The following is a 24985-nucleotide window of genomic DNA, read 5'->3' on the forward strand; positions in this document are numbered from 1 at the left end:
TGGAATACTGCTCTGGAGGAGAGCTCTTTGACCGGATAGGTGAGACAGACTAGAGTACTGCTCTGGAGGAGAGATCTTTGATCAGATAGGTGAGACAGACAGGAGTACTGCTCTGGAGGAGAGCTCTTTGACCGGATAGGTGAGACAGACTGGAGTACTGCTCTGGGGGAGGGCTCTTTGACCGGATAGGTGAGACAGACTAGAGTACTGCTCTGGAGGAGAGATCTTTGATCAGATAGGTGAGACAGACTGGAATACTGCTCTGGAGGAGAGCTCTTTGACCGGATAGGTGAGACAGACTAGAGTACTGCTCTGGAGGAGAGATCTTTGATCAGATAGGTGAGACAGACAGGAGTACTGCTCTGGAGGAGAGCTCTTTGACCGGATAGGTGAGACAGACTGGAGTACTGCTCTGGAGGAGAGCTCTTTGACCGGATAGGTGAGACAGACTGGAGTACTGCTCTGGAGGAGAGCTCTTTGACCGGATAGGTGAGACAGACTAGAGTACTGCTCTGGAGGAGAGCTCTTTGACCGGATAGGTGAGACAGACAGGAGTACTGCTCTGGAGGAGAGCTCTTTGACCGGATAGGTGAGACAGACAGGAGTACTGCTCTGGAGGAGAGCTCTTTGACCGGATAGGTGAGACAGACAGGAGTACTGCTCTGGAGGAGGGCTCTTTGATCAGATAGGTGAGACAGACAGGAGTACTGCTCTGGGGGAGGGCTCTTTGATCAGATAGGTGAGACAGACTGGGCCGATCAGAATGTTATCATGTGACCGGGCCAGGGATCAATCATGCTAGTTGCTTGCCTGTGGATGTCTGTTGACTAGATAGTGTTGGGAAGTTTTTGATACAGGCACCAGTTCCGCTACTTAAAATGTCCTGGTTCTTCAAACAAATAAAAAACAATGTTCTGTGTTACATGTATATGCCAGGTGCTTTCTACATAGAATTAGACCATGATCAGTTGATGTAACTAATAAAAAGTGCTATTTATAAAAAGAAAAGATAATAATAATAATAAATAACTAGTATGAATCCAGCATTTTGAAAACTGGATACCTCAAATTAAACCTTTTGATACGTTGACCTATGTGAAACCCCACCCTCTATTCTTGATCCTCCAATCACAACTGTTGCTTCCATCTGACAAATGAAGATTGTCTGAGGAAGCAACTGTTTAAATGGGAGGATCAAGAAAAGGGGGGGGGGGGGTTGAAATGGACAATTGGCACGTTTTTCAATAGCTAGTCCTATACAAGGGCCAATTGGGGCTTACTTCCAAGCCAGGGGTCGGCCAGTCATCAACTGTGAATGACTGTTGTTGCTTCTATGAGATGGAAAATCATACATTATCTCCAAAAATAATTTAATGGGGAACCATCAAACCTACTACTTGTAGGTAACTGTTTGCATCACTGTAACCAACCGCTTGATGTAGGGATTAGGGATGACCCCGAATCCGAAATATGAATTCGGGAAAGCACAGATAGTGAGATGGACATAAATATTTGTATTACCTGGTTTAACAGGGGAGGGAAGGTGGAGTCAGGTGTGCACAGTCCTGATGTTCTACACTCTTAACAAAAAGGGTGCTAAATAGCACTAAAAGCAGTTATTTGGCTCGTAATCATCTACAGGCTGTGCATAAAATTATATAAAGAATAGCAGGCAAAGAAGTGAATGTATGCTATACTGCAATGTCCCCCAGTTAAAGGAAGGGGGGGGGGGGGTCAACTTCAGACGGTTCATAAAACTTATTTTTGTTAAAAATAAGAATAAAGAGAGACTGAGCACAAGTACAGATGACAAGTACATTATAACCTTCCGCTATAAACCATGCCCATTTCTGAATCTGAATACAGATAATTTAGTTGGTTATACAGATACAGATCATGACGTCTCCGCGCGCCCCTAGCAGGGATGTTTGTCTGCTGTACGTCTTGTCTTTGTATTATTAGCCATAAAGGTGACTAGGTCACTTTTGTCTTTGTGTCATTGTCAGAGCCTGATGTTGGGATGCCTGAGAGGGATGCCAACACGTTCTTCCTGCAGCTAATGGCAGCCGTGGTGAGTTAGAGAAACGTCTGTCTGCCTGTCTGCCTCTTAAGGGGAGACACTGCAGGTGAATAGGGTAAAAAAATTAACTAATAGATATCACAATGAAACTTCCCTAGTTGATTACTTATATTAAGACAAGACTTTTTTGTATTACAAGTTTTCTGAAATTGTATGTTTAAATATGCAAATGAGGCATGATCTACTTAAATATGCACTAATTTGCATATAATTCCAGGACAGAAATCTGAACATTGGATAAAGCCATTTTCAAAATTATAGTTTCATTTTGTTGACATATTAGAGCCAAAGGTTATTACAGAGGGGATTTTGGATATCTCTTTTTATCACTCCATAAATCAGAAAATACTCCATTCAGTCCATTTTTATGGTAAAATTCCATATTTCGCCATGTTTTTAGGAATAAAATGTGATATAAATCAGGGTATGAATGCGATATCAACAAACCCTTCTGTAAATACCTTCAGAACATAGATATGAATAGAACTGGAAAAAATATATTGCAAGTTTTCTGAAATCTATGTTTATATATGCAAATGAGGCACTTCCCCATTAAATATGTGCACATTTATGGATGCAATAAGGCAAAATGATGTAAAATAAACAACTAAATGTGTGTTATTGACGTTTTATTGTCACTAGTTTCATAGAAGACATGTTTAGGAAGCAAAATATAACAATCTCAAAATCAACAAAAAAATTATATTTTACTATTCACCTGCAGTGTCTCGCCTTAAACAGTACTCTTAAAACCGTACTGTATATATATATTTTTTTTAAAGATTTATTTTTTTTATCGCTTTTTACTACTGGGCAGTCCAGTAGAGAGAGAGAGAGAGAGAGAGAGGAAGAACGGGAGACAGAGCGTGGGGAAGACATTCGGCAAATGACGCCGGGTCGGGGGAATCTAACCCGGGTCGGCCGTGCCGCGACGCAGCGCGTTACATGGTTCGCCACTTGGGGGCGCCCCCGTACTGTATATTTGTAGATCTGGTATTATGTCATAAATGTCTGGATGTAACAGTACTGTCTATCTGTATGTCATGTACCGTACTTTTCGCACTATAAGCCGCACCTGACTATAAGCCGCAGCAGCTAAATTGAATGATGTGTACATATATAAGCCGCACTTGACTATAAGCCGCAGGTGTTTTAATGTTTAATTACCATATGTAATTAGCATTGGGACACAATACTGTCGGACAAATAACAAGAATTAACTCATTTACAAGTTGTATTAAGTTTAGCAAATAAGGGAACAGATAAATAACATTTCAATGCAGTCAAAAAAGCAATATTTAAATTTTTACATTTTCGGGTTTGGTCACGTCGAGTCACATATAAGCCGCACCGTTATATAAGCCGCAGGGTCGAAAAATGGGGGGAAAAGCCGCGGCTTATAGTCCGAAAAGTACGGTATATAATATATGTTATGATGAATTGAAAATGGGGGACCCTGATGTAAACTAGACGAAAGTCTTTCTCTGGTCTGCATCCCCTTAACAATTGTGTGTATTGAGCCGTACTGTATTGTACCCATTCTGCAATCTGTTAATAACATTTTCAATCAATCAATCTATGCCTCTCTGCCTGCCTGTCTTTTTTCGCCCTTCTCTTTTTGTCTCTTTCTCTTCAGCTGTGTATGCGTGCGTATTGTAAACGGTGCATTTATATATTAGCTTTTTATCCAAATCCCTTTACAATTTGTTTCTCACATTTTACCCATTCACTTACACATTCACACACTGACGGCGGAGGCGACCCTGCAAGGTGCCAACCTGCTCATTGGGAGCAATTAGGGGTTGCAAAGTGTCTCGCTCAAGGGCACTTCGACACGCTGCCCGGGAGGAGCGGATATCGAACTGGGAATCTCCGGATTACCAGACGACCGCTCTACCTCCCCCGACCCACTGTCGCCCCCATTTGTATTGTTTACCCTCCCGCTCTATGCTGATGGGATGCAGGCTGATGCCTAGTTTAGACTACAAATGGGGAAAAAGGAGAGGTCACCCACGGAAGAGGAGATGGAGTTGTCTTAACAGTTTCTGTTTTTAGATGGTTACACTCCTACTGTCTGATCTGGTCTCTCTGCAGGATTACCTCCACACTGCGGGGATCACTCACAGAGACATTAAGCCAGAGAACATTCTGCTAGATGACAAAGGTGAGGTGAAGGAAACTCGAGCCCAACCAATACACAATGTACACCGTTATATACACAACTTTTGCTACATTCATACCCTATTACTTTTTATTTTGTGTTTGTGTGTGTAAAGACTGCCGGTATTTAATATTTTTTATTTGATAAAATCTTTGTTTTATCTATTCTGTACCTGCCTTGAGATATTTGATATGAATTGTGCTATAAATAACGGTGGCTATTATTATTAGAATTATAAATAGTAGGGATGCTCGATATTGACTTTTTTACCTATACCTATTGTCCAACTCTTAATTTCCGATACCGATATCAACCGATACCGATATATGCAGGGTTTCCCCCCCCCCCCAAAAAATGGAATAATTTCAGATAATTAACATTACATATCTCTTGTAGTGGAATTAACACAACATTATGCATACTTTTGACAATAAATAAAATCAGAATTTGTTCTTACTTGCTTGCCTGGGTAAATAAAGGTTATAGAAATGTAAAAAATAAATTTGAAAACCGATACCGATATTTTCCGATATCACATTTTAATGCCGATATCGGCCGATAATATCGGTAGGCCGATAATATCTGACATCCCTAATAAATACGTATTATCACTATGTCCTATACACCCTTAATCGGTAGATGAGAACTGCATCTGTGTTCATGGTGAGTTTTTTTTTTGCATTGTACCCTATTAGTGAACCTAGTGAATTAGTTTGTAAATAGCTTTTTATCAACATCATCTCTTAACCTCCAGGCTACCGTCTCCCCCTTTTTGAAAATGTCATTAATTGTTGTTGCTTTTTTTCTTCCTCTCAGACAATCTGAAGCTGTCAGATTTTGGCCTGGCCACTATGTTCCGACATAAAGGGAGAGAGAGGGCTCTGTCGAGACTCTGTGGAACCCTCCCATATGTAGCCCCTGAACTCCTCGGCCAGACGCAGTTCCAAGCCCCGCCTGTGGACGTGTGGGCCTGTGGCATTGTGCTCACTGCCATGCTCGCTGGAGGTGGGAGCGGGGTGGGGGGCATTTACGTTTTGGCTCTATTTTCTTCTTTGTGTACTTGCTAGATGTGATGTATCTATATCTGGTAGGAATAGTTTTGTAATAATAAAAAAATATTATATAATATATATATATATATATGGTCCAAGGTGACTTTTGAAAGCTAAAAAGCGTTACCAAAAACAATGCTAATTTAGTTTCCACCTAATCTCACGCACATTTCCCAGTTTGCCTGCACATAGCTGGGCCCCGCAAATAATGTCATCCAATTTCACAATGTACTTGTGTCATGTAATCACACACCAAGCACACTTACTTGTTTGTTGTAACATTATAGTCCATTATAGTCGGGGTAAGATTAGCAGACAAAAAAAAACACCTCAACTTGAAAAAAATTCCATTTGTAGTTGAAATATCTATGCTATCTTCCATATTCGCATACTTTGATTTTTATTAAGCTGCCTTGGAGAAGTAAATGATTGTTTCCATGGTAGCAAGCGTTGTAAATTATAATCTTCATGGTAGCGCATTTGATAACAATCCAGCAGAAGGAGATGATAGTGGGAGTGAGTGTTTTTTTAACCACAAACTGAGCTTACTCAAGTGCATAGAGAAATTCTATGACAGCCCAGGTATGTGCTAGTAAGCTGGGGCGCTGTTGCATGGTTTGGCCATCTCTTGCTATAGTTTCAGATTTGCCATGATACCTTTGTTGCTATGGTTTCAGAGTTGCCATGGGACCAGCCCAGTGAAAGCTGTCAGGAGTATTCTGATTGGCTCCAGAAGAAAACCTACCTGCCTCCGTGGAAGAAGATCCAGCCCACAGCTCTCAGTAGGACCCACTAGTGTAGTACCCTAATACTAACCTCTAGTACCCTGATACTAACCTCTAGTACCCTGATACTAACCTCTAGTACCCTGATACTAACCTCTAGTACCCTGATACTAACCTCTAGTACCCTGATACTAACCTCTAGTACCCTGATACTAACCTCTAGTACCCTGATACTAACCTCTAGTACCCTGATACTAACCTGAATCCTAGTTATATTTCATATTCATCTGCTCTATTGGAACTGTCCCTTTAATCATATGCTATCGTGAAAACTTTCAACCACGTGCACGCACCCTCACCTGCCCGACCACGCCCACATCCGCTCACATAATAAGCGGGGTCATGGCCATACTACCAGCTCCTTCCCTACTTTCACCACCTGGAAGTACGTGCTGAAGTAGTTAGTTAGTTATAGGAGATGTGTTGGCATTGTCTTTTGTTTTCCCCTCTCTCACAAATTTACGGGAGAAAGAAAGAATAATGTCGTCACCACCGGAGAGTCTAGAGGATTATTCTGACCTCCACCTGTCTCCCACACCAAATTAGGATAGTGGGACACGGGATTTCCCCGGCCATTGAAGACGTCACCGGTGCGTTTTCTTATTGACCAAGAGACATGTTTTGTCTACTTAGTCCAATTTGTTACATGAACCTTTTAGTTTTACTCACGTTGAGGTCTCTCTGGGAAAACTGCCGTCTTCCCCTCTTACATAAAGAGCAGAATTTACACGGTTTTTATTCCCAGGCTCGTCATATAAGAGCCTGTGTCTGTGTCTCTAGTAGACCGGCTTCCTGCTGCTCGTCCCAGACAGCAAGGAGAAACATTGTTAGAAATTCGCCGTCGCTGTTCTCGGGTTCTTTACGAGCTTACACGCTGTTTCATAAATCAGCGTTTGGTCTTACGAGACCGATCAGCGCTGGCCCAGGGTGTTTTTCAATTATTGAATCCGCTTTTTGGGACTGGCGCGCCTTGGTTGCCCAACATCTTTATCTCTACCGGGCGCCAGTGCACTAGGTTAGACTCGAGGACTCACGTACATCTCCGGGGGAAGATGACGGAGTAGATCAAACATTGGCAGGGGGGTTTCACGCCCGTTAGGTGGGCCACCGGGAGCGGTGCGTTTGCGTACTGACCGTCTTGGTGGCGCCTCCTGTGATGTTTTGGATCGAAATGCGTACTTACCCCCCCTCTTAGGACTGTGGGCGGCGGCGTGACAAGGGCACAGGACTTGTCCTGGTCACGCCGGACCGGATCAGTTTAACCCGTTGTCCGCCGGGGCGCAGACAAGTTCTGGTACCCCAAAGGACCCTGAGCTATTCCGGGGGGAAAATGCCAGGGCGGGCCGGACGTCACAGGGGTTGATGTCATGAATGTGTGTGTTTTCTTTTTCCATAGAGACAATTGTTAGTGGTGGAATTCGTACTCTCACAGATTACTGGCTGAGACACCACTATCTATTCCCGGTGCATTTGGAACAATCGTACACTGACTCGAACTGTTTATATAAAAAAAAGTGTAGTTGATTTACATAAACGGAGGTCTAATACAGAATTAAATGAAGGAGGAAAAACTAAAGTCTAAGAAAATATCTATATCTCGTTCGCTCTCCCTTCCCCCAACCCTCCCTCAGGAGGGCCGCCTTTCTCTCTATCCGATTGTTCCTGTCTCGCTGTCCAGACCCAACTGACTTCGACCAGAAAAGCCCACAGCTTTCTGTCGGTTCGCTATCTTAAATTCTGAGATGGCGTCCTTCCCTGCCCCCACCACCCCCGATTCATGGGCAGACTGTTATCTGTTTTCCAACAAACCCACACAGTGGTTCTACTTTAAAAACGAACCATAAAGGCCATGTATAAAAGGTATTTACATACGCAATAAAATGTTTATAATCACAACGAAAAACCAGCCATATCTTTCAACAAGTACTAACCCAAACCCTAGGTCTCTAGTAGACTAGTACTAACCCAAACCCTAGGTCTCTAATAGTACTAACCCAAACCCTAGTTCTCTAATACACTAGTACTAACCCAAACCTTAGTTCACTAATACCCTAGTTCTAACCAAAACGTTGGTACACTAGTAGTGCTAATGCAAATGCTATTTGCATTTTTTTATTTGCTATTACTCACGCAGACCCTAGTTCACTAGTACGCACCCAATTCCTTGTTTACTAGTACACACCCAAACCCTTGTTCACTAGTACTCATATCCTTGTTTATTACCACTGTTGATATAAATAACCATTGAAATTTTATGGTTGTCACAAGGGGACTATTGCTTCCTCCCTCAGACCTCGTTACAGCACCTCATGCACCTCATGCACCTCATGGTACCAAAGCACCTCAAAGGCGCTAAAAACAAAATTACAAACATCTCAAAACAAACTGGTCAGACTACTGCTTGACCTTACTCCTAGAACCCACCTCACCCCTGCCCACTTTGACAACCTAGGATGGCTTAGAGTAGACGACAGAGAACAGCAACTTGCAATGGGCCTGGTCTACAAGATACACTACACGACCAAGGTACCCATGTACATGTCAAAATACTTCCCAAAGGTCAGTGAATACCACGATCACAACACCAGAGGGAGCTCCACAAATCATGTTAAACCCAGATTCGGCTCAAACAAGGGACTAAACACGTTTCGCAATTATGCCACATCAATGTGGAACGCCCTACCCAAAGCTGTAAAGGAATGTGAATCACTACCCACTTTCAAAACCACTCAAGGGACACCTACGGGAGACTGCAATTCGAAACTGGCCCCTGTAAATGTCCTAACCCAACCCCCTCCAATGTACAGTCATTTACCTAGTATGGTTGTCAATATTCCAATGTACAATTGTGCTTGTTTGTACAGTGTGTGCCCCCCCCCCCCCCCCAATGTACAGTTTTGCTTGTTTATACAGTGTTTCTCCCCCCCCCCCAACCACCTCTAATGTAAATTACCCAGTATGGTTGTCAATATCCCAATGTACCCAACCCCCCCACCCAACCTCCTCCAATGTACAGTTTCTACGTCAAATGTATATACTCCCTTTTCTTGACTCTTTTTGTATCACAAACAGTACTGTATATGCAAATCTGGTATGTCATAAATGTATAGATGTAGCAGTACTGTCTATCTGTATGTCATGTATGTAGTATGTCATATATGTCCTGATGAATTGAAAATGGGGGACCCTGATGTAAACAAGTCGAAAGTCTTTCTCTGGTCTGCATCCCCTTAACAATTGTGTGTATTGAGCTGTACTGTATTGTACCCATTCTGCAATCTGTTAATAAAGTTTTCAATCAATCAATCAAAGCAGCTACTGATCAAATCAAATACACACATTTGATTTAGCCCAATGGTAGTATTTCTGATGAGTCTGTATAACAGACTTCTCCAACTTCTTTACACAACCAGGTTACAATGAATGCTAAAGGTTATTATTTAAATGGTGTTTGGCCCAGGTGTGTTTTTTGTGAACCTGTGAACCTTTCTATCCTCTAGGTTTGTTGTCCAAATTACTGTTGTCCAATCCAAATGAGAGGATATCCATCTCGGACATCAAGAAAGACCGCTGGTACACCCAGACACACAAACCAGGTACATTAATCCCCTTAAACCTCTCACCTTATCCATTCCATTAAGTGTAGCCCTAAACCTCTCCCCTTGACCACACCCCTCAACCTATCTTCCATCCCCCTTAAAGGGGCACGCCAATATTATAGGAAATGCGCTTACCGACTTCTCTAGACTTGGACAAGAAGATGGATACCAATTTCCTTTCCGTGTTCAGTTGAAAGCTATCTGGCTGCAAACTAGCCTAGCTTAGCACAAATGAATGGAAGCAGATACGGACCAATAGCCTAGCTGTTGGGCAAAAACACCCCTCCCAGAGTTTTAAGCTAGGCTAGTGGTCCATATCTGCTTCCATTAATTTGTGCTAAGCTAGGCTAGCTTGTAGACGGATGACTTTCTACTGAATGCACAGAGAGGAAATTTGGTATCGATCTTCTTGTCTGACTCTGGAGAAGACGTTAAGCACATTTTCCTGTATTCCTTTTAAGCTCTCCTCTTAACCACTCTTGAAACTCCCACAATTACCGCCCTCCAAACCCTCTCTCCCTAGACCGCTCAACAACATTTGTTTCCTTAAAGATGTCCCCTTAATTATTACGTTAACCATGTTAACTGAATAACCTTGATGTGGTTATCGCATGTAAACTCCTTCCCGTTTGTGTGTCCCATCAGTTGGAAAGCGGCCTTCCGACTCTCTGGGCTTTGCTACCAAACTTCTTCGGTGTGATTCAGGACACATCGCCCGAAGGAGCAGGTGAGAGTTTAGTATCCGTCTTTCTGATGGTATGATAATATAAGATAACATTTTCTAGTCCATGAGGGTACATTTTTAACTTGGTCATACACGCACTACTTGTTAAGTTGAACGAAGGTATGCCGGTGGTGGAATTTTAACAAATCCAGAACATGATTTGGAATGATAATAATTAATAATTAATAATAATAATAATGATACATGGAATCATGAGTAAGGAGCCTTGAGGAGACGTTTGGGGACCAAACCTCTTCTTAAGATCTTATAAAGATATTTGTATCTTTATGGAAAACACAAGAAACTCTGGTTTCTTTTTATTGTATTAAAGGGATAGTTTGTATTCTAAGTGGTACCAGTAGTGTAATTGATGCATAAACATTGGCTTACTTACCAAGTCCCACGGTCGGGAGTTCGGCCGGGTTTTATTTTCAGGGCGCATCTTAAAGCGCATGGCAGCAGCAATAATGAGATATTGTGTGGAATCACACACACACACTACTGATTATATTATGTCTTGCTCCGCAGACATCACAATGCACAGCAATATACCCGAGTATGTAGAATAGAATAGACTTTTAATTGTCATTGCACAGTATACAACGAAATTTCAGGGGAGCTCCCACAGACCGTAGTACATATATACATACATGAACACATATAACACTGTATATAACAGAATATTTTAAATAATAAAGTGCATAATGGGTGGTAATCGGAGATTATCAAGTGCAGTGGTAAGTGCATGGTGCACGTGAGGGGACAGTCAATGAGTATTTAACAGTCTAACTGCTTGGGGGGGAAAAGCTGTTCTTAAATCTTGTACTCATGGCATGTATGGACCGGTATCTCCTTCCTGAGGGAAGCAGTTGGAAGAGGTGATGTGCTGGGTGAGACTGGTCCTTGATGATGCATTTGGAGCGGTGGAGGCAGCGGGAGGTGAAGACGGAGGTGATGTTTGGTAGAGGAGTCCCGACGATCCTGCCTGCCGCCTTCACCACCCTCTGTAGAGCCTCTTGCTCTGCCTTTGTGCAGCTGGAGAACCACACAGACACACCGTAGGTCAGCACACTCAACCGCACAATGGTAAAAGTTGACAAGGAGATTTCGTGGCAGGCCAGCCTGCTTCAGCTTCCTTAGATAGTATAGGCGTTGCTGGGCTTTCCCGATCACTGAGGCGGTGTTGGTGCTCCAAGACAGGGTCTCACTCACACTGAGACCCAGGAACTCAAAACAGTCAAAACAGTCAGTTCCCATTTGTAATAATTTCCTCCATTCTCTGTCTGCAGCAGGTCTCTCCGCTCATGGAACGGCCTGTCTGTATCAATAGTATATGAATGCTACGCAAAGTGAGCGACATGTTGGCACAATTTGGAAATGCAAAGTTTCTAGGCCCTGCAAAAAAATCTAATAAGCTGATACGTACTGTCGCTACAGAAATATGTTGGCCCTTTACATTATTTTTCAACTGATGACGTCTAATTTCTTAGGTAAAGATTTTAACCCCTTCCCTTTGTAGCTCCGTTCGGAAGTGCCACTACACAGTCAAGGGCACTCCAAGACTAGGGGTAGGGCCATGGGAAGGGTATGGGATTGGGCCCTAGTTTCTTCTTACCCTCTTCTTTCTTTCAATTAATTTTCTTAATAACCCCCTCCTCTCTCTCTCTCTAGTGATGACAAGGTTCAGATCTCCAGCTCCCAGCCAGACCTCCTAGCAACAAGCTGTCTCTGGGAAGCCAAACTATTCATTGGCCCATCAGATGGTCAGGTCAGCTTCTCCCAGCCCACCAAGCCAGAACACATGCTGCTGGGGAGCCAGCAAGTTGGAACGCCAGGAGCCAGCCAGGTAACCCTAGTCTGCATGAAACTTATTTCAGAATACACCATACATACAAAGTTATTAGCTCTACTAGTTTACCAATTTAGTGTGTGTGTGTGTCGGTGTGTGTTGAGTCGACCACAGCCTGTATGAAGCCTTTTTAACCAAGTTGCTGAAATATTAGCAGCTCAAGCTGAACATCTCACAACTACGGTAGGCTAAAAGTAGGGGTGGGGATCGCCAGAGACCTCACGATACGATACTATCGCGATACTTGTGTCACGATACGATAGTATCGCGATACTAAATATATCGCGATACGCTGAGTATTGCGAAAATGTATTTTATTTTTCTTTTTTTTTTGGTCAAATTAAATGTATTACCTTTTTTCAACTGCAAAGTAAAACTGTCGACATGTTTTATCTAATACAATAAAGTTCAGTCTGTTCATCTCACTTCAATAATTTTTATTGCAGAACATGGTATTTTCTCAAGCAGACAGATGTCAACACTGTAATCTGTGTTGCATGTACCTGACAAACTGAACTGTTTGTATTACAGTCATATTCCAACTTAACTGAATGCACATGTGTGTGTGTGTGTGTGTGTGTGTGTGTGTGTGTGTGTGTGGACTACTGTACTATTACAGGTATTGAAATGAACAATGCAACTTCCTTATACAAATATATATATTTTTTTATGAATAATTAAATATCGATACTTGGCGTCCCTGTATCGATACAGTATCGCCACGCAAAGTATCGCGATACTACTACGTATCGATCCCCCCCCACCCCTAGCTAAAAGTGTCAATTTTTGGCAGCCTGGGACAGGTCATGTTCACAAGCTGGTGGTTAGGGGCCTTCAGACGGCACACATCTCTTAAGAGTTTTGATTGATTGAAAAGTTTATTAACAGATTGCAGAATGGGTACAGTACAGTACAGCTCAATACATACAATTGTTAAGAGGATGCAGACCAGAGAAAGACTTTCGTCTTGTTTCCATCAGGGTCCCCCATTTTCAATTCATCATATGACACACATGACATACAGATAGACAGTACTGCTACATCTATACATTTATGACATACCAGATTTTCAAATACAGTACCGTTTGTGATACTAAAAAAAAATCCAGAAAAAGAGTATATACATTTGACATAGAAACTGTGCATTGGGGGAGGTTGGGTAGGTGGGGTGGGGCTGTACATTGGAGGTGGGGGGGGGTTGGGTAGGGGGGGGAGAGAAAGGCTAAACAGTTAGCAAGGTATTGCTCTATATCTGCTATAATTGGTAGCCGCTCTATTTGGAGACGGCGTTGTTGTTTTTTGTACCCATAGAGTAGATAGTCTTCCGGAAATGCTATTGTATCTGTTAACCCACATTTGAAACATCATCCGTGTCAATATTGTATGTGTTACGATCGGTGCTGCACAGTCACAAACGTAATTGAATGACTCCCAATGAGTTAGTGTTTTTATGCCCTTAATGTACTTTGTATTTATGTGGACATAAATAAATCATTTAAAATGTGTGTGTGTGTGTAGACTCCATGGCAGAGGTTAGTCAGAAGACTGACTCGGTTCTTCACTACCCTCGGGGCCGATGCGTCCTGCGTGGCCCTGAGAGACACCTGCATCGCCCTGGGACTGACCTTCAAACACACCTGCACCAACCAGGTACCACAGACTGTACACACACACACACACACACACACACACACACACACACACACACACACACACACACACACACACACACACACACACACACACACGCACACACACATCTGGGGCTGCAACTCATTATTTTTTATAATCCATCCATTCTGAAGATTATTACTCGGATGAATCAGATTAAAATAAATAATTGTATGCAAAAACCAAACTTTATTCCTCCTCTTGTACAATACTCTTAGTACAACTTGCAAATTGACTGTTTCAAAACAAAGCGCAAATCTATATAATCTATAATGTATTCTATACATCATACTATACATCGAGTGCAAAAAGTATATCGTTTTTTTTGGGGTGTCGTGAGAAGATATGCAAATACATGATCATATTTAGAATAGAAATAGAAAGTACTTTATTGATCCTGAGGGAAATTTAGCACTACAGACCGCTCACAATAAACATTTAGGTAGTCGAATCAAAAATCACAAATGGGAATAAAAATACAGTCTGGGATATACATTATAATATATGTATATACATTCTAAAATATACAGTCATATACAGTAAATGTATAGTAATAAATGTAGAAGAAGAAAAAAAGTTGTCTATGTAAAAGTCGTGAGTCAAACATCCAGGAAGATTACCAGAGTTTGTACCGTCACTCAGAGGCACAGTGATGCGTTGTATAGTGTGATGGCTGCTGGAATGAAGGACTTTCTGTGCCATTCAGTGTTGCATCTAGGGAGTCTGTCTAACACTGAACATGCTCCTTCTATCAGCCAAGTCTGTGTGTAGTGGGTGGCAGGGGTTGTCCATGATGGCGTGGAGCATGGCAAGGCTCCTCCTCTCTGACACCACCGCCAGAGAGTCTAGCTCCACTCCCACCACGATACTGGCCTTCCTGACCAGCTTGTCCAGACTATTTGCGTCCCCTGCTCTCAGTCCGCTGCCCCAGCAGGTCACGGCGTACAAGAAGGTGCCCGCCACCACCACCGACTCATAGAACATCCTTGTACAGACATTGAAGGATCTCAGCCTTCTGAGGAAGTAGAGTCTGCTCCGGCCCTTCTTGTAGAGTGCCTCTGCGTGTGTTTCGACCCGGTCAGTGTATTGTCAATAATATTACATGCATTACAAACATATTATGTACTCTTAGGTATTTGTAATCCTCAACCATGTCCACGTCGACCCCTCTGATGGAAACAGGGGCCACAGGTGCACTCCTCCTCCTCCTCTCCAGATCCACAGCCAGTTCCCTGGTCTTCGTCACATTTAGCTGGAGGTGGTTCTTTTTTCGCACCATGTGACAAAGTCCTCCACCAGTGCCTGGTATTCCACCTCATCACCATCCTTTATACATCCCACTATCGCAGAGTCATCAGAAAACTTCTGAAGGTGGCAGCCGGACTATTGGTGTAGATTAGACAGTGAAGAGGAAGGGGGGAGAGGACCGTCTACGGAGCCAGTGTTGCTGACCAGTCTGTCTGACACACAGCGTTGTAGCCGCGCACATCCCCTGAGATGAGGATTAATGCTTTTGGATGTTTTGTCTAGAGACGTGTGATCGTATGGCCGTGGATTACACCGTCTCTTATTAATAAGTAAAGCAAGCCCCCCCTCCTTTCCGCTTGCCGCTCCCGCGGTCCCTATCGGAGCGCACAGTGTGAAACCCCGTCTATAGAGACGTTGCTATCGGGAATATCTTCGTGCAGCCATGTCTCAGAAAAACACATGACGCTACACTCGTGATATCCCTTTTGACTGCCGGCGAGCGGCGTGGGGCCAACTCATCTTATTTGCCAAGGACCTCACGATGTGGTTTGTAATATCTCCTTCTCTCTCTCTCGCCGTGCTTCAGCCCTCTTCTGTCTCTCGCACATCGCCCCCCTTCCTTAATAACATCCACAAAAACCACCCTTAGTCCCTTTCAGCTCCTCCGGGACTGTTTGTTAAGTCCAGGTTTGTTAGCTGGCTGTGGAGCGCCACCTGCTGGTTGCATAGTGACAACAGCTGATCTCTTGTGTAAACAAAGGACCCGGACACGCGATCAGCTGTTACAGCTGAAACTCGCAAAATTGAAAAGTAATCCTGCCATCAGTCAGACGGACAAAACTCTTCCAAACTGCGTATTTAGAAGGGCACGGCTTTAGTGAAATGGTCTAGGTGAAAGAAAGAAATACAATAAAAACTTACTATTTAAACGAACGTACAGTAAGATCGATCTGCGGCAGCAGCCGTCTCAGTTGACGCATGCGCAAGTTTTTTGGAATCTTTGGTTTAGATCATTTCTTGTGTAATATGAATGAATTTGACATTATTAATAAAGCTATGTTGCCTGATAATACTAGAGATTTTTTGGTGTCATATAGATGCTATAGATAAATCATAATCTTATTAAAAAATTATAATAAATCCAGAAAGGTGCAGAATAAAAGTATTGCCCCCCCCCCCAATTTTATTTTAAAGATTGATTAATGAATTTATATTTTAATAAATGTATGTTGTTGTCATGTACATGTATCCCCTCCCTACTTCCCATTTCCCCTCACGTGGAATACACCTGATTGGATAAATGACTTCCAACTTCCCACTTCCAATCCAATTACTTTATTTTCCTTTCGGAACTTCATTTGTGCAGTGAAATTAAAGACAAAGTTAAAAGACAAACATACAGTCACAATACATAGACACTCACCACTGGGGGGGGGCGTCCGGCCTCCACCAGACCTAGGTGTTCAGCAGTCTGATGGAGGTTGGCACGAAGCGACCTAAGCCCCTTTTATTAAGTGTTGAAGCTCTGACGGCCTGAGGGCATTCGTTTGTAATGGGTGTGAAGGGTGTGTGTGTTGTCCTCAACTATTTGAGAGGCCTTCTTAACTGTCCATTTCTTGTGGACTTGCTGGTGCTCTAGTGCAACATCTATTGGCTGAATGTTATCTATAGCACCTTTATGCACACACGTATTCACTAATGGGCATCCCTCTGTTCTTAGAGGGGAGACCCACTGTGTGCTGTTAGTGTTACATTAATGACCCGTCTCTGTCCTCCAGGTGACGGTGAGCACGCTGGACAAACGCAACAATAAACTGATCTTCAAAGTTCATCTGTTGGAGCTGAGCCAGAGGGTCCTGCTGGACTTCAGGCTGTCCAAGGTGGGTCTGACGCCTTCTTTAGATCAGGGGTCAAAACAGGCATTGAAAAGCTTCACTGTTGGATTGTGTCGTTGGGATTGTCCAGTCAATGGGCAAATTTCATTGGGAAATGAATGATTGTTTTATAAACTGTATCAAATTTAACTAGCGGTTATTATTGGTGAGGTGCGGCGATATAAACATAATAATTTCAGAACCATATGACTGTGGAGATGCTCTTTAAAATCATATTGAAAGTGCCACTATGGGAAAACGGTGATTGGAATATTTTTGAACACAACCACTAGATGGCGACGGTTTCCCCTTTCCCCTGTCTATTTAGAATACTGTAATTTCACCACCGTTTCATTCACTATAATTCAGTACCATGTAGAGAATGTATAAAAGTGATCACAGCTTTCACACTCTCTCCACTGCTATCTCCCCACCTATTGTAGACAGTTACACTGTCCTGTATTAAACCATATCTTAACTATTTAAATATACTCCGACAGACGTCCCTGGAACCAGGTTTTTACCAATGGCAATGGGGATGTGTGGGCTACTGCAGATCTATTGGGTTGTCTTTGACGCGAGAAGGTTTGGGAGGCCCGCGGTAAAAGAGATGGTCTGTGACGTTTGTGTCTGCGTTTCCAGGGCGACGGGTTGGAGTTCAAGCGTCTCTTCCTGAAGATCAAACAGAAGCTCGGTGACATCATCAGTTCCCAGAAGGTCCCACTTCCTGTGTTGTGACGGGTCTACAGCTCACCAGCATCTCTCTGTACACCTTTTTAGTAGAATGCCGTTGCTAGGGAAACGGCTTGGGCCCAGCTGTTATATTAGCAAACCCTGCAACAGGAAATAAACGTGGGGCCCATTTTTGTCTGTTATCAGACACTAACCCTGTCGGGGGTTAGGGTTTGTGTTACTGTAAATATTAAAATCATAACATTTACGATTTCCTTCATTTACTAATAATCAGTATCGGTGTTGGTCTAAACCGAGCTAGCTTGGATTATATAAGTGATTTGTCTGATAAAAAAATTGTGACTAAATGTATCGTCTCAGCCTTTGACACAAGCACTGCCAGTATGTGACCACGTTTTAAGTTACTTTGGAGTAGGGCTGGGCATTGGGCAATGTACCCAAAATGTACCGATGTTATGAATCAATTGATTTTGCCCATATTTGTATGTTGGGTGAATGCATTCATCTGGTGTATAGGCAGTTTAATTTAGTGGCCCTTTAATTAAATTGAATGTACAACAACCAACCGCATGTTGATCGACAAACGTTACAAACATGTTGACGTCACAATAGAGAATGTGGTATTTGTCCGCTGGTGTTTAATTCAAAATAAAATACAAATAAAAATATCCATACTTATCGTTTACTGAGGTAAATGTGTTAATATACTATGATATGGATTCCAGGTCATACCGCCCAGCCCCACTTTTGAGGCTGTAATACTACATCTTGAAATGGCCACAGTCAGAACACTAAGAAAAAAAGGTCCTGTACAATTGATCATCCTTTTAGAAGAAGTCTTTATTTGTCATGCAGACTTTTTAACGCATGCGATTGGCGACCCACAGGAACACACACATGCATGGAGTCGCTGATGAAATGTTTGACTGCTTGCTCTAGACGGAGATCCTTGGGTGGTCAGGAGGAGGAGGAGAGGTGAAGAGTTGTTGTTTGTCGTGGACCAGAGCACTTGGTCACCTCATCACGCTCTCCCTCAGTTCTCCCGGCAACAGGCATGTCATCATATCGCCTCCAGAGCCAGTTAAGGACACGCTTTCTAAGACGCTGTGATCTAAATGTATTCTGGTCCCTGGAACTGGGTGGAAATAAACCCAAACTGAGCATTACGTAAGAAAAATGTCCACCATGTGAATAAGGTCAATGAACACTTGACCTGGCGTTCCCGAACGTTTCATGACAGGGTCCGCTACCTGTTCACGGTCCTTCACTTGGATGCAGGACCAAATGCCCCTCCCCCACTCCCTGCTTGTAACCTAGACCCCCTTTCTATTTTAATATCAGGCCAGGACAGGCTGCTTTTGTATATAAGAATTTGTTCTTAATTGCTTGCCTGGATAAATAAAGGTTAAATAAAAATAAATAGAAATATCACATTGGCCTGACCTGTATCCTCTGTCCTGACTATCATATTGCAAAGGTTTCCTGGGCCTGAGGTGTGGGCCAGCAGAGGAAACCGCTCCCCAATGAAATCCAATCCACACAGCAGAGAAAAAGTGTAAACAAATTGCAGTACTATGTTGTCATCTTTTGCCCAGAGGTCGCTGTTTGATGCCATTAGATCTTCTACCTTTAATGTTGATCTGATGATCAGTAGCTCCTTTTAAGGAGGGATCATAGACCCTGCCTGACTGTATAGACTGTATGCCAGTTAGGGTTGTGTATATTGTTTACTTTACTCTACTCTACTTATAGTATATATTTAAATTATAATTCTTTATTGCCCATATTTATTGTAACATATAATATAACTGATAGGGCATACAGACCCGCATCTGCACCTTTGATTACACTGTTTCTCATATTCTTATATTCAGAGTTAATTATATTGTTTATACTATTTATTTGAATTTGTATTATAATTGTATTGCCTATATTTATGTCTTTCTACTATTACCATGCCCATACCTGTACCTCCCCTCCCCCACGCTGCTATGACGCCCAAATTTCCCCAAGGGGATCAATAAAGGAATATCGTATGTTATCTTATCTTAGGTTATAAAGAGTTGATTGTTGAAGGAGACTGTGTGGTTCAGACCCAGGGACGCTGGCAGCTAATGAGTTTCTCCTTGCCCCTGCTGGTGGTCCTCAATTAATTAACTGTTTCTATTCTCGGAAAGATGTGGCCCCCCGAAAAGCAGCCAGGGCAATGCTCACAGTCCATAATAATACAACCACATAAGATGGAAAAATTGCAAGGCGATGATTGGGAGAACATGAGAAGCCTGTGAAATGTATGGACCTACATCATTGGGAGGCTGCGATTAGCGACTTTTTTTAATACACACTGATCGACTGGCGTGGGGCCTAATGAGGGGCCCGGTGTCTGTTCACAGTTGAGGTACTCCACATTATCAGCGGCCCCAAGTGCGGGTTTCAAACGTCTCCCATGTTTGAGAGGTGACATAAATAGCCGGGCTGGCTCCCTCTCTCTCATCTTCATGCCATATTTTCAATAACAGTTGGCCTCGAGATCCGTCATTCTGACGATGGTATAAAGGAAATATATTGTTTTATCATTCCGCAGATGAGGCTCTCACAGGATGCAAAAATGTTTCAGCCCTACGGCCATGACCGGTAAAATCCACAGTTAGTCCATTGAAAACGAATTAGTCACACACCATTTTGAGCTATAATATTCAAATTAGTTTTATTAAAATGTAGGACTTACAGATCAGAAAATGTACCCATATCCCAGTAAAATCACCATGGTGTCCTAGGAGTTGTTCCACTATTCACTGTCTATGGAGCAGCTTCAGGATTTGTCTATTGATGACATCATACCTAGAGTATTGTCTCTAGTATTCAGTTTAAGGAGAGATCTGTTATGCATGTTTTTCCATTGGGCTTATCTTATCGGGAGGGAAAACCCTTGTGAGCAACGGGGAGAACTTGCAAACTCCACACAGAAGGGCCCGGGAGATACCCCACCACCTGGGTAACTGGCAACACGGCAACCTGGTCCCCAAGCAGGAATCGAACCCTGGACCTTCTAGCTGTGAAGCGACAGTGTCAACCACAGGCACTGTGCTGCCTTTTATCAGAGGTTTTTAAATATAGTAGTGTTTTGTGGTCTGTCACGGGAGCATTCTGGCTTTTATATACATGCATATGTCTGTGTGCATAGTGTACTCTGGAATGGAGCTTCCCTTTGTCAGAACCAGGTCAAATATTGCAAGTGCCTGCTTTGAGAACCTCAGCATGAGACTGTTAAATTTAGGCAATTTAATGAATGTGTCTGTGATGAACGTACCTGGCGCTGTCGGAATTGTCTAAATATCTGCCTCCTAGGATGAAACCGACCACAGAGTGACCTGTAGAGCTGCTGGTCGCAGCTAAAATGTCATGTAGATCTATAAAAGCATGGACCCCCCCCCCCCCCCCCCCCCCCCAAAAAAGCACATTGTGGTTCTGATCCAAGTGGCTCTTTCTGTTTTCTTCTAGATTAAAACAAACTATTTTTGTGTATGTATGCTACAGTTTGGCACCAAAATGTAATTCTGAGTCATTTCTAACATGTCACGTGTCACTGCTATCGTTAATTTTTATGGTAAAATTCCATATTTCGCCATGTTTTTAGGAATAAAATGTGATATAAATCAGGGTATGAATGCAATATCAACAAACCCTTCTGTAAATACCTTCAGAACATAGATATGAATAGAACTGGAAGGATTGGTGTATGTGAGTGCTACTGAAGTGGAGATTTCTGGCTCAGAGTATGAGGACAAACTCATTAAAACTCATTTTTGGGAAAACGCCTTCAAAGTTCTGTATTGTAAAATGCCATACTTTTTTTTTAAACAGATATTTACAAACACAATACCTAATCAAACCATTAGTAATAGACAACCTAAACACATGCCTGATAACTGAATAATAATAATGATGTTATTGAACTGAACAGAACTACACACAGGCTACAAACAGTGTAGTACAGTGTAGTACCCCCTAATAGGCAAAACATATTTTAATAGATATCACTATGAAACTTTCCCAGTTTGTTATGTACATATAAACTAAGAAAAAATATATTGCAAGTTTTCTGAATTTTATGTTTATATATGCAAATGAGGCACTTCCCCATTAAATATGTGCACATTTATGGATGCAATAAGGCAAAATGAAGTAAAATAAACAACTAAATGTGTGTTATTGACATTTTATTGTCACTAGTTTCATAGAAGACATGTTTAGGAAGCTAACTATAACAAAATCTCAAAATTAAAAAAAAAACAAGTATATTTGCCTATTCACCTGGGGTGTCTCGCCTTAAAGGTGATATGCCTTTCTCTTCATGTACAGTTTAAGGTCAGAGTTGACCTCCACAGTTGGCCACAAGGACGCAATAATGTTCTCATGTGGAGGCCGTTGGGGCAAATTCTACAATGGGACAAGGAAGGTAAGCAGAGGCATTTCAAAAGAGTTATTTTAATTTTAAAATAGGTTTCCCCCTCTTACTCCTCAGATACGGGTGTTGAAGTACTGGAGACAGAATTGACATACAAGGGGGGGAAGAGAGATGCATTATGTATCATGGTTTTGTATGTAATGCTAAATTCTGAGTGATGATGCTGTGTGATTAAAAAAGTGAAATAAATAAGGCGAAAAGGGAGTAGGAGACAGTTTTTGTCTTTTCTTTCTTTTTGGTGTCGTCTGGCTAGTCGGCGCCACTGGGAGTGTGACTCGGTGCAGCCTGGCGATCCACTGATACACACCATCAGAAATAAGAACCATGATATTGAGATATATATTTTGACTGTAGTGGTGACCAGCTCTTCTTTACACCTCTCTGAGTCCTAAAAGTATAAAAGAAAATTACTTGTTATTCAAGTGGCAAAAATGTATTGTTATTTAAATGTAAATTTATTCATTAATAATTATTTTATGAATTTGCGTGAGTCAGAACTACCGGTATGAAATGCATTTCATTTGGCAGCTCACAGATGTAATACCTTCTTTACCCTCTAACCTTTCACCACATTTTCTGTCGGCTCAGTGTTTCCTCAGAGGACCACATTTACATTTACATTCACATTTACATTTATTCATTTAGTTGACGCTTTTATCCAAAGCAACTTACAAGTTCTGTACGACAAGCCATCAGGAAGGGCACAACTCTATCAGCTGAGTAACAATGTTCATCAAAGTGTTGAGTGCTACAGTGTAGGTTAGTTTATTAGGACAAGTGCATGACAGTAAGGTTAGTTATAGGGTTAGATTTTCTTTTCTTTTTCTTTTTTTTCATTTACACACACACACACACACACACACACACACACACACACACACACACACACACACACACACACACACACACTCACACTTGAGAGAGTAAGAGTGAGAGAGAGTGAGAGATTAAGAGTGAGATATTAAGAGTGAGAGATTAAGAGTGAGATAGAGTGAGAGATTAAGAGTGAGAGAGAGTGAGAGAGTAAGAGTGAGAGATTAAGAGAGAGTGAGAGATTAAGAGTGAGAGATTAAGAGTGAGAGAGAGTGAGATATTAAGAGTGAGAGAGAGAGAGAGAGAGATTAAGAGTGAGAGAGAGTGAGAGATTAAGAGTGAGAGAGAGTGAGAGATTAAGAGTGAGAGAGAGTGAGAGATTAAGAGTGAGAGAGAGTAAGAGTGAGAGATTAAGAGTGAGAGAGAGGGAGATATTAAGAGTGAGAGATTAAGAGTGAGAGAGAGTGAGAGATTAAGAGTGAGAGAGAGTGAGAGAGTAAGAGTGAGAGATTACGAGTGAGAGAGAGTGAGAGATTAAGAGTGAGAGAGAGTGAGAGAGTAAGAGTGAGAGAGTATGAGTGAGAGAGAGTGAGAGATTAAGAGTGAGAGAGAGTGAGAGAGTAAGAGTGAGATATTAAGAGTGCGAGAGAGTAATAGATTAAGAGTGAGAGAGAGTGAGAGATTAAGAGTGAGATATTAAGAGTGAGAGATTAAGAGTGAGAGAGAGTGAGAGAGTAAGAGTGAGAGATTAAGAGTGAGATATTAAGAGTGAGAGAGAGTGAGAGATTAAGAGTGAGTGAGATATTAAGAGTGAGAGAGAGTGAGAGAGTAAGAGTGAGAGATTAAGAGTGAGAGAGAGGGAGAGATTAAGAGTGAGAGATTAAGAGTGAGAGATTAAGAGTGAGAGAGAGTGATAGATTAAGAGTGAGAGAGTGAGAGAGTAAGAGTGAGAGATTAAGAGTGAGAGAGATTAAGAGTGAGAGAGAGTGAGAGATTAAGAGTGAGAGAGTATGAGTGAGAGAGAGTGAGAGATTAAGAGTGAGAGAGAGTGAGAGAGTAAGAGTGAGATATTAAGAGTGAGAGAGAGTAAGAGATTAAGAGTGAGAGAGAGTGAGAGATTAAGAGTGAGAGATTAAGAGTGAGAGAGAGTGAGAGAGTAAGAGTGAGAGATTAAGAGTGAGAGAGAGTGAGAGATTAAGAGTGAGAGAGAGTGAGAGATTAAGAGTGAGAGAGAGTGAGAGATTAAGAGTGAGAGAGAGTGAGATAGTAAGAGTGAGAGATTAAGAGTGAGAGAGAGTGAGAGAGTAAGAGTGAGAGAGTATGAGTGAGAGAGAGTGAGAAATTAAGAGTGAGAGAGAGAGTGAGAGAGTAAGAGTGAGATATTAAGAGTGAGAGAGAGTAAGAGATTAAGAGTGAGAGAGAGTGAGAGATTAAGAGTGAGATATTAAGAGTGAGAGATTAAGAGTGAGAGAGAGTGAGAGAGTAAGAGTGAGAGATTAAGAGTGAGAGATTAAGAGTGAGAGAGAGTGAGAGATTAAGAGTGAGTGAGAGATTAAGAGTGAGAGAGAGTGAGAGAGTAAGAGTGAGAGATTAAGAGTGAGAGAGAGGGAGAGATTAAGAGTGAGAGATTAAGAGTGAGAGATTAAGAGTGAGAGAGTGATAGATTAAGAGTGAGAGAGTGAGAGAGTAAGAGTGAGAGAGTAAGAGTGAGCGAGAGTCAGAGATTAAGAGTGAGAGAGAGTGAGAGAGTAAGAGTGAGAGAGTATGAGTGAGAGAGAGTGAGATATTAAGAGTGAGAGAGAGTGAGAGAGTAAGAGTGAGATATTAAGAGTGAGAGAGAGTAAGAGATTAAGAGTGAGAGAGAGTGAGAGATTAAGAGTGAGATATTAAGAGTGAGAGAGAGTGAGAGAGTAAGAGTGAGAGATTAAGAGTGAGAGAGAGTGAGAGATTAAGAGTGAGAGATTAAGA

General features: G+C 42.1%; 1 protein-coding gene across 2 annotated transcripts in view; it reads left to right on the forward strand.

The window, feature by feature from the left end:
- The window catches only part of chek1 (checkpoint kinase 1), a 39082-nt gene extending 20005 nt beyond the window's left edge, over positions 1-19077 (forward strand). Inside the window, exons 1-11 of one of the 2 annotated variants that reach the window (XM_084309747.1) lie at positions 608-639; positions 2007-2071; positions 4175-4244; positions 5058-5246; positions 5971-6075; positions 9579-9674; positions 10323-10404; positions 12073-12247; positions 13769-13900; positions 16948-17049; positions 17686-19077. In XM_084309747.1, coding sequence (XP_084165873.1) covers positions 2021-2071; positions 4175-4244; positions 5058-5246; positions 5971-6075; positions 9579-9674; positions 10323-10404; positions 12073-12247; positions 13769-13900; positions 16948-17049; positions 17686-17781 — 1098 coding nt within the window. In that variant the 5' untranslated portion in view covers positions 608-639; positions 2007-2020 and the 3' untranslated portion in view covers positions 17782-19077. Of the gene's footprint in view, positions 1-607; positions 640-2006; positions 2072-4174; positions 4245-5057; positions 5247-5970; positions 6076-9578; positions 9675-10322; positions 10405-12072; positions 12248-13768; positions 13901-16947; positions 17050-17685 lie in introns of those variants that run through there. The other variant, XM_084309746.1, reaches the window with a different exon arrangement.
- Positions 19078-24985: the final 5908 nt, after the last annotated feature.

This window comes from Notolepis coatsorum, assembly GCF_963971535.1.
Source record: "Notolepis coatsorum genome assembly, chromosome: 3".
Classification (NCBI taxonomy): domain Eukaryota; kingdom Metazoa; phylum Chordata; class Actinopteri; order Aulopiformes; family Paralepididae; genus Notolepis; species Notolepis coatsorum.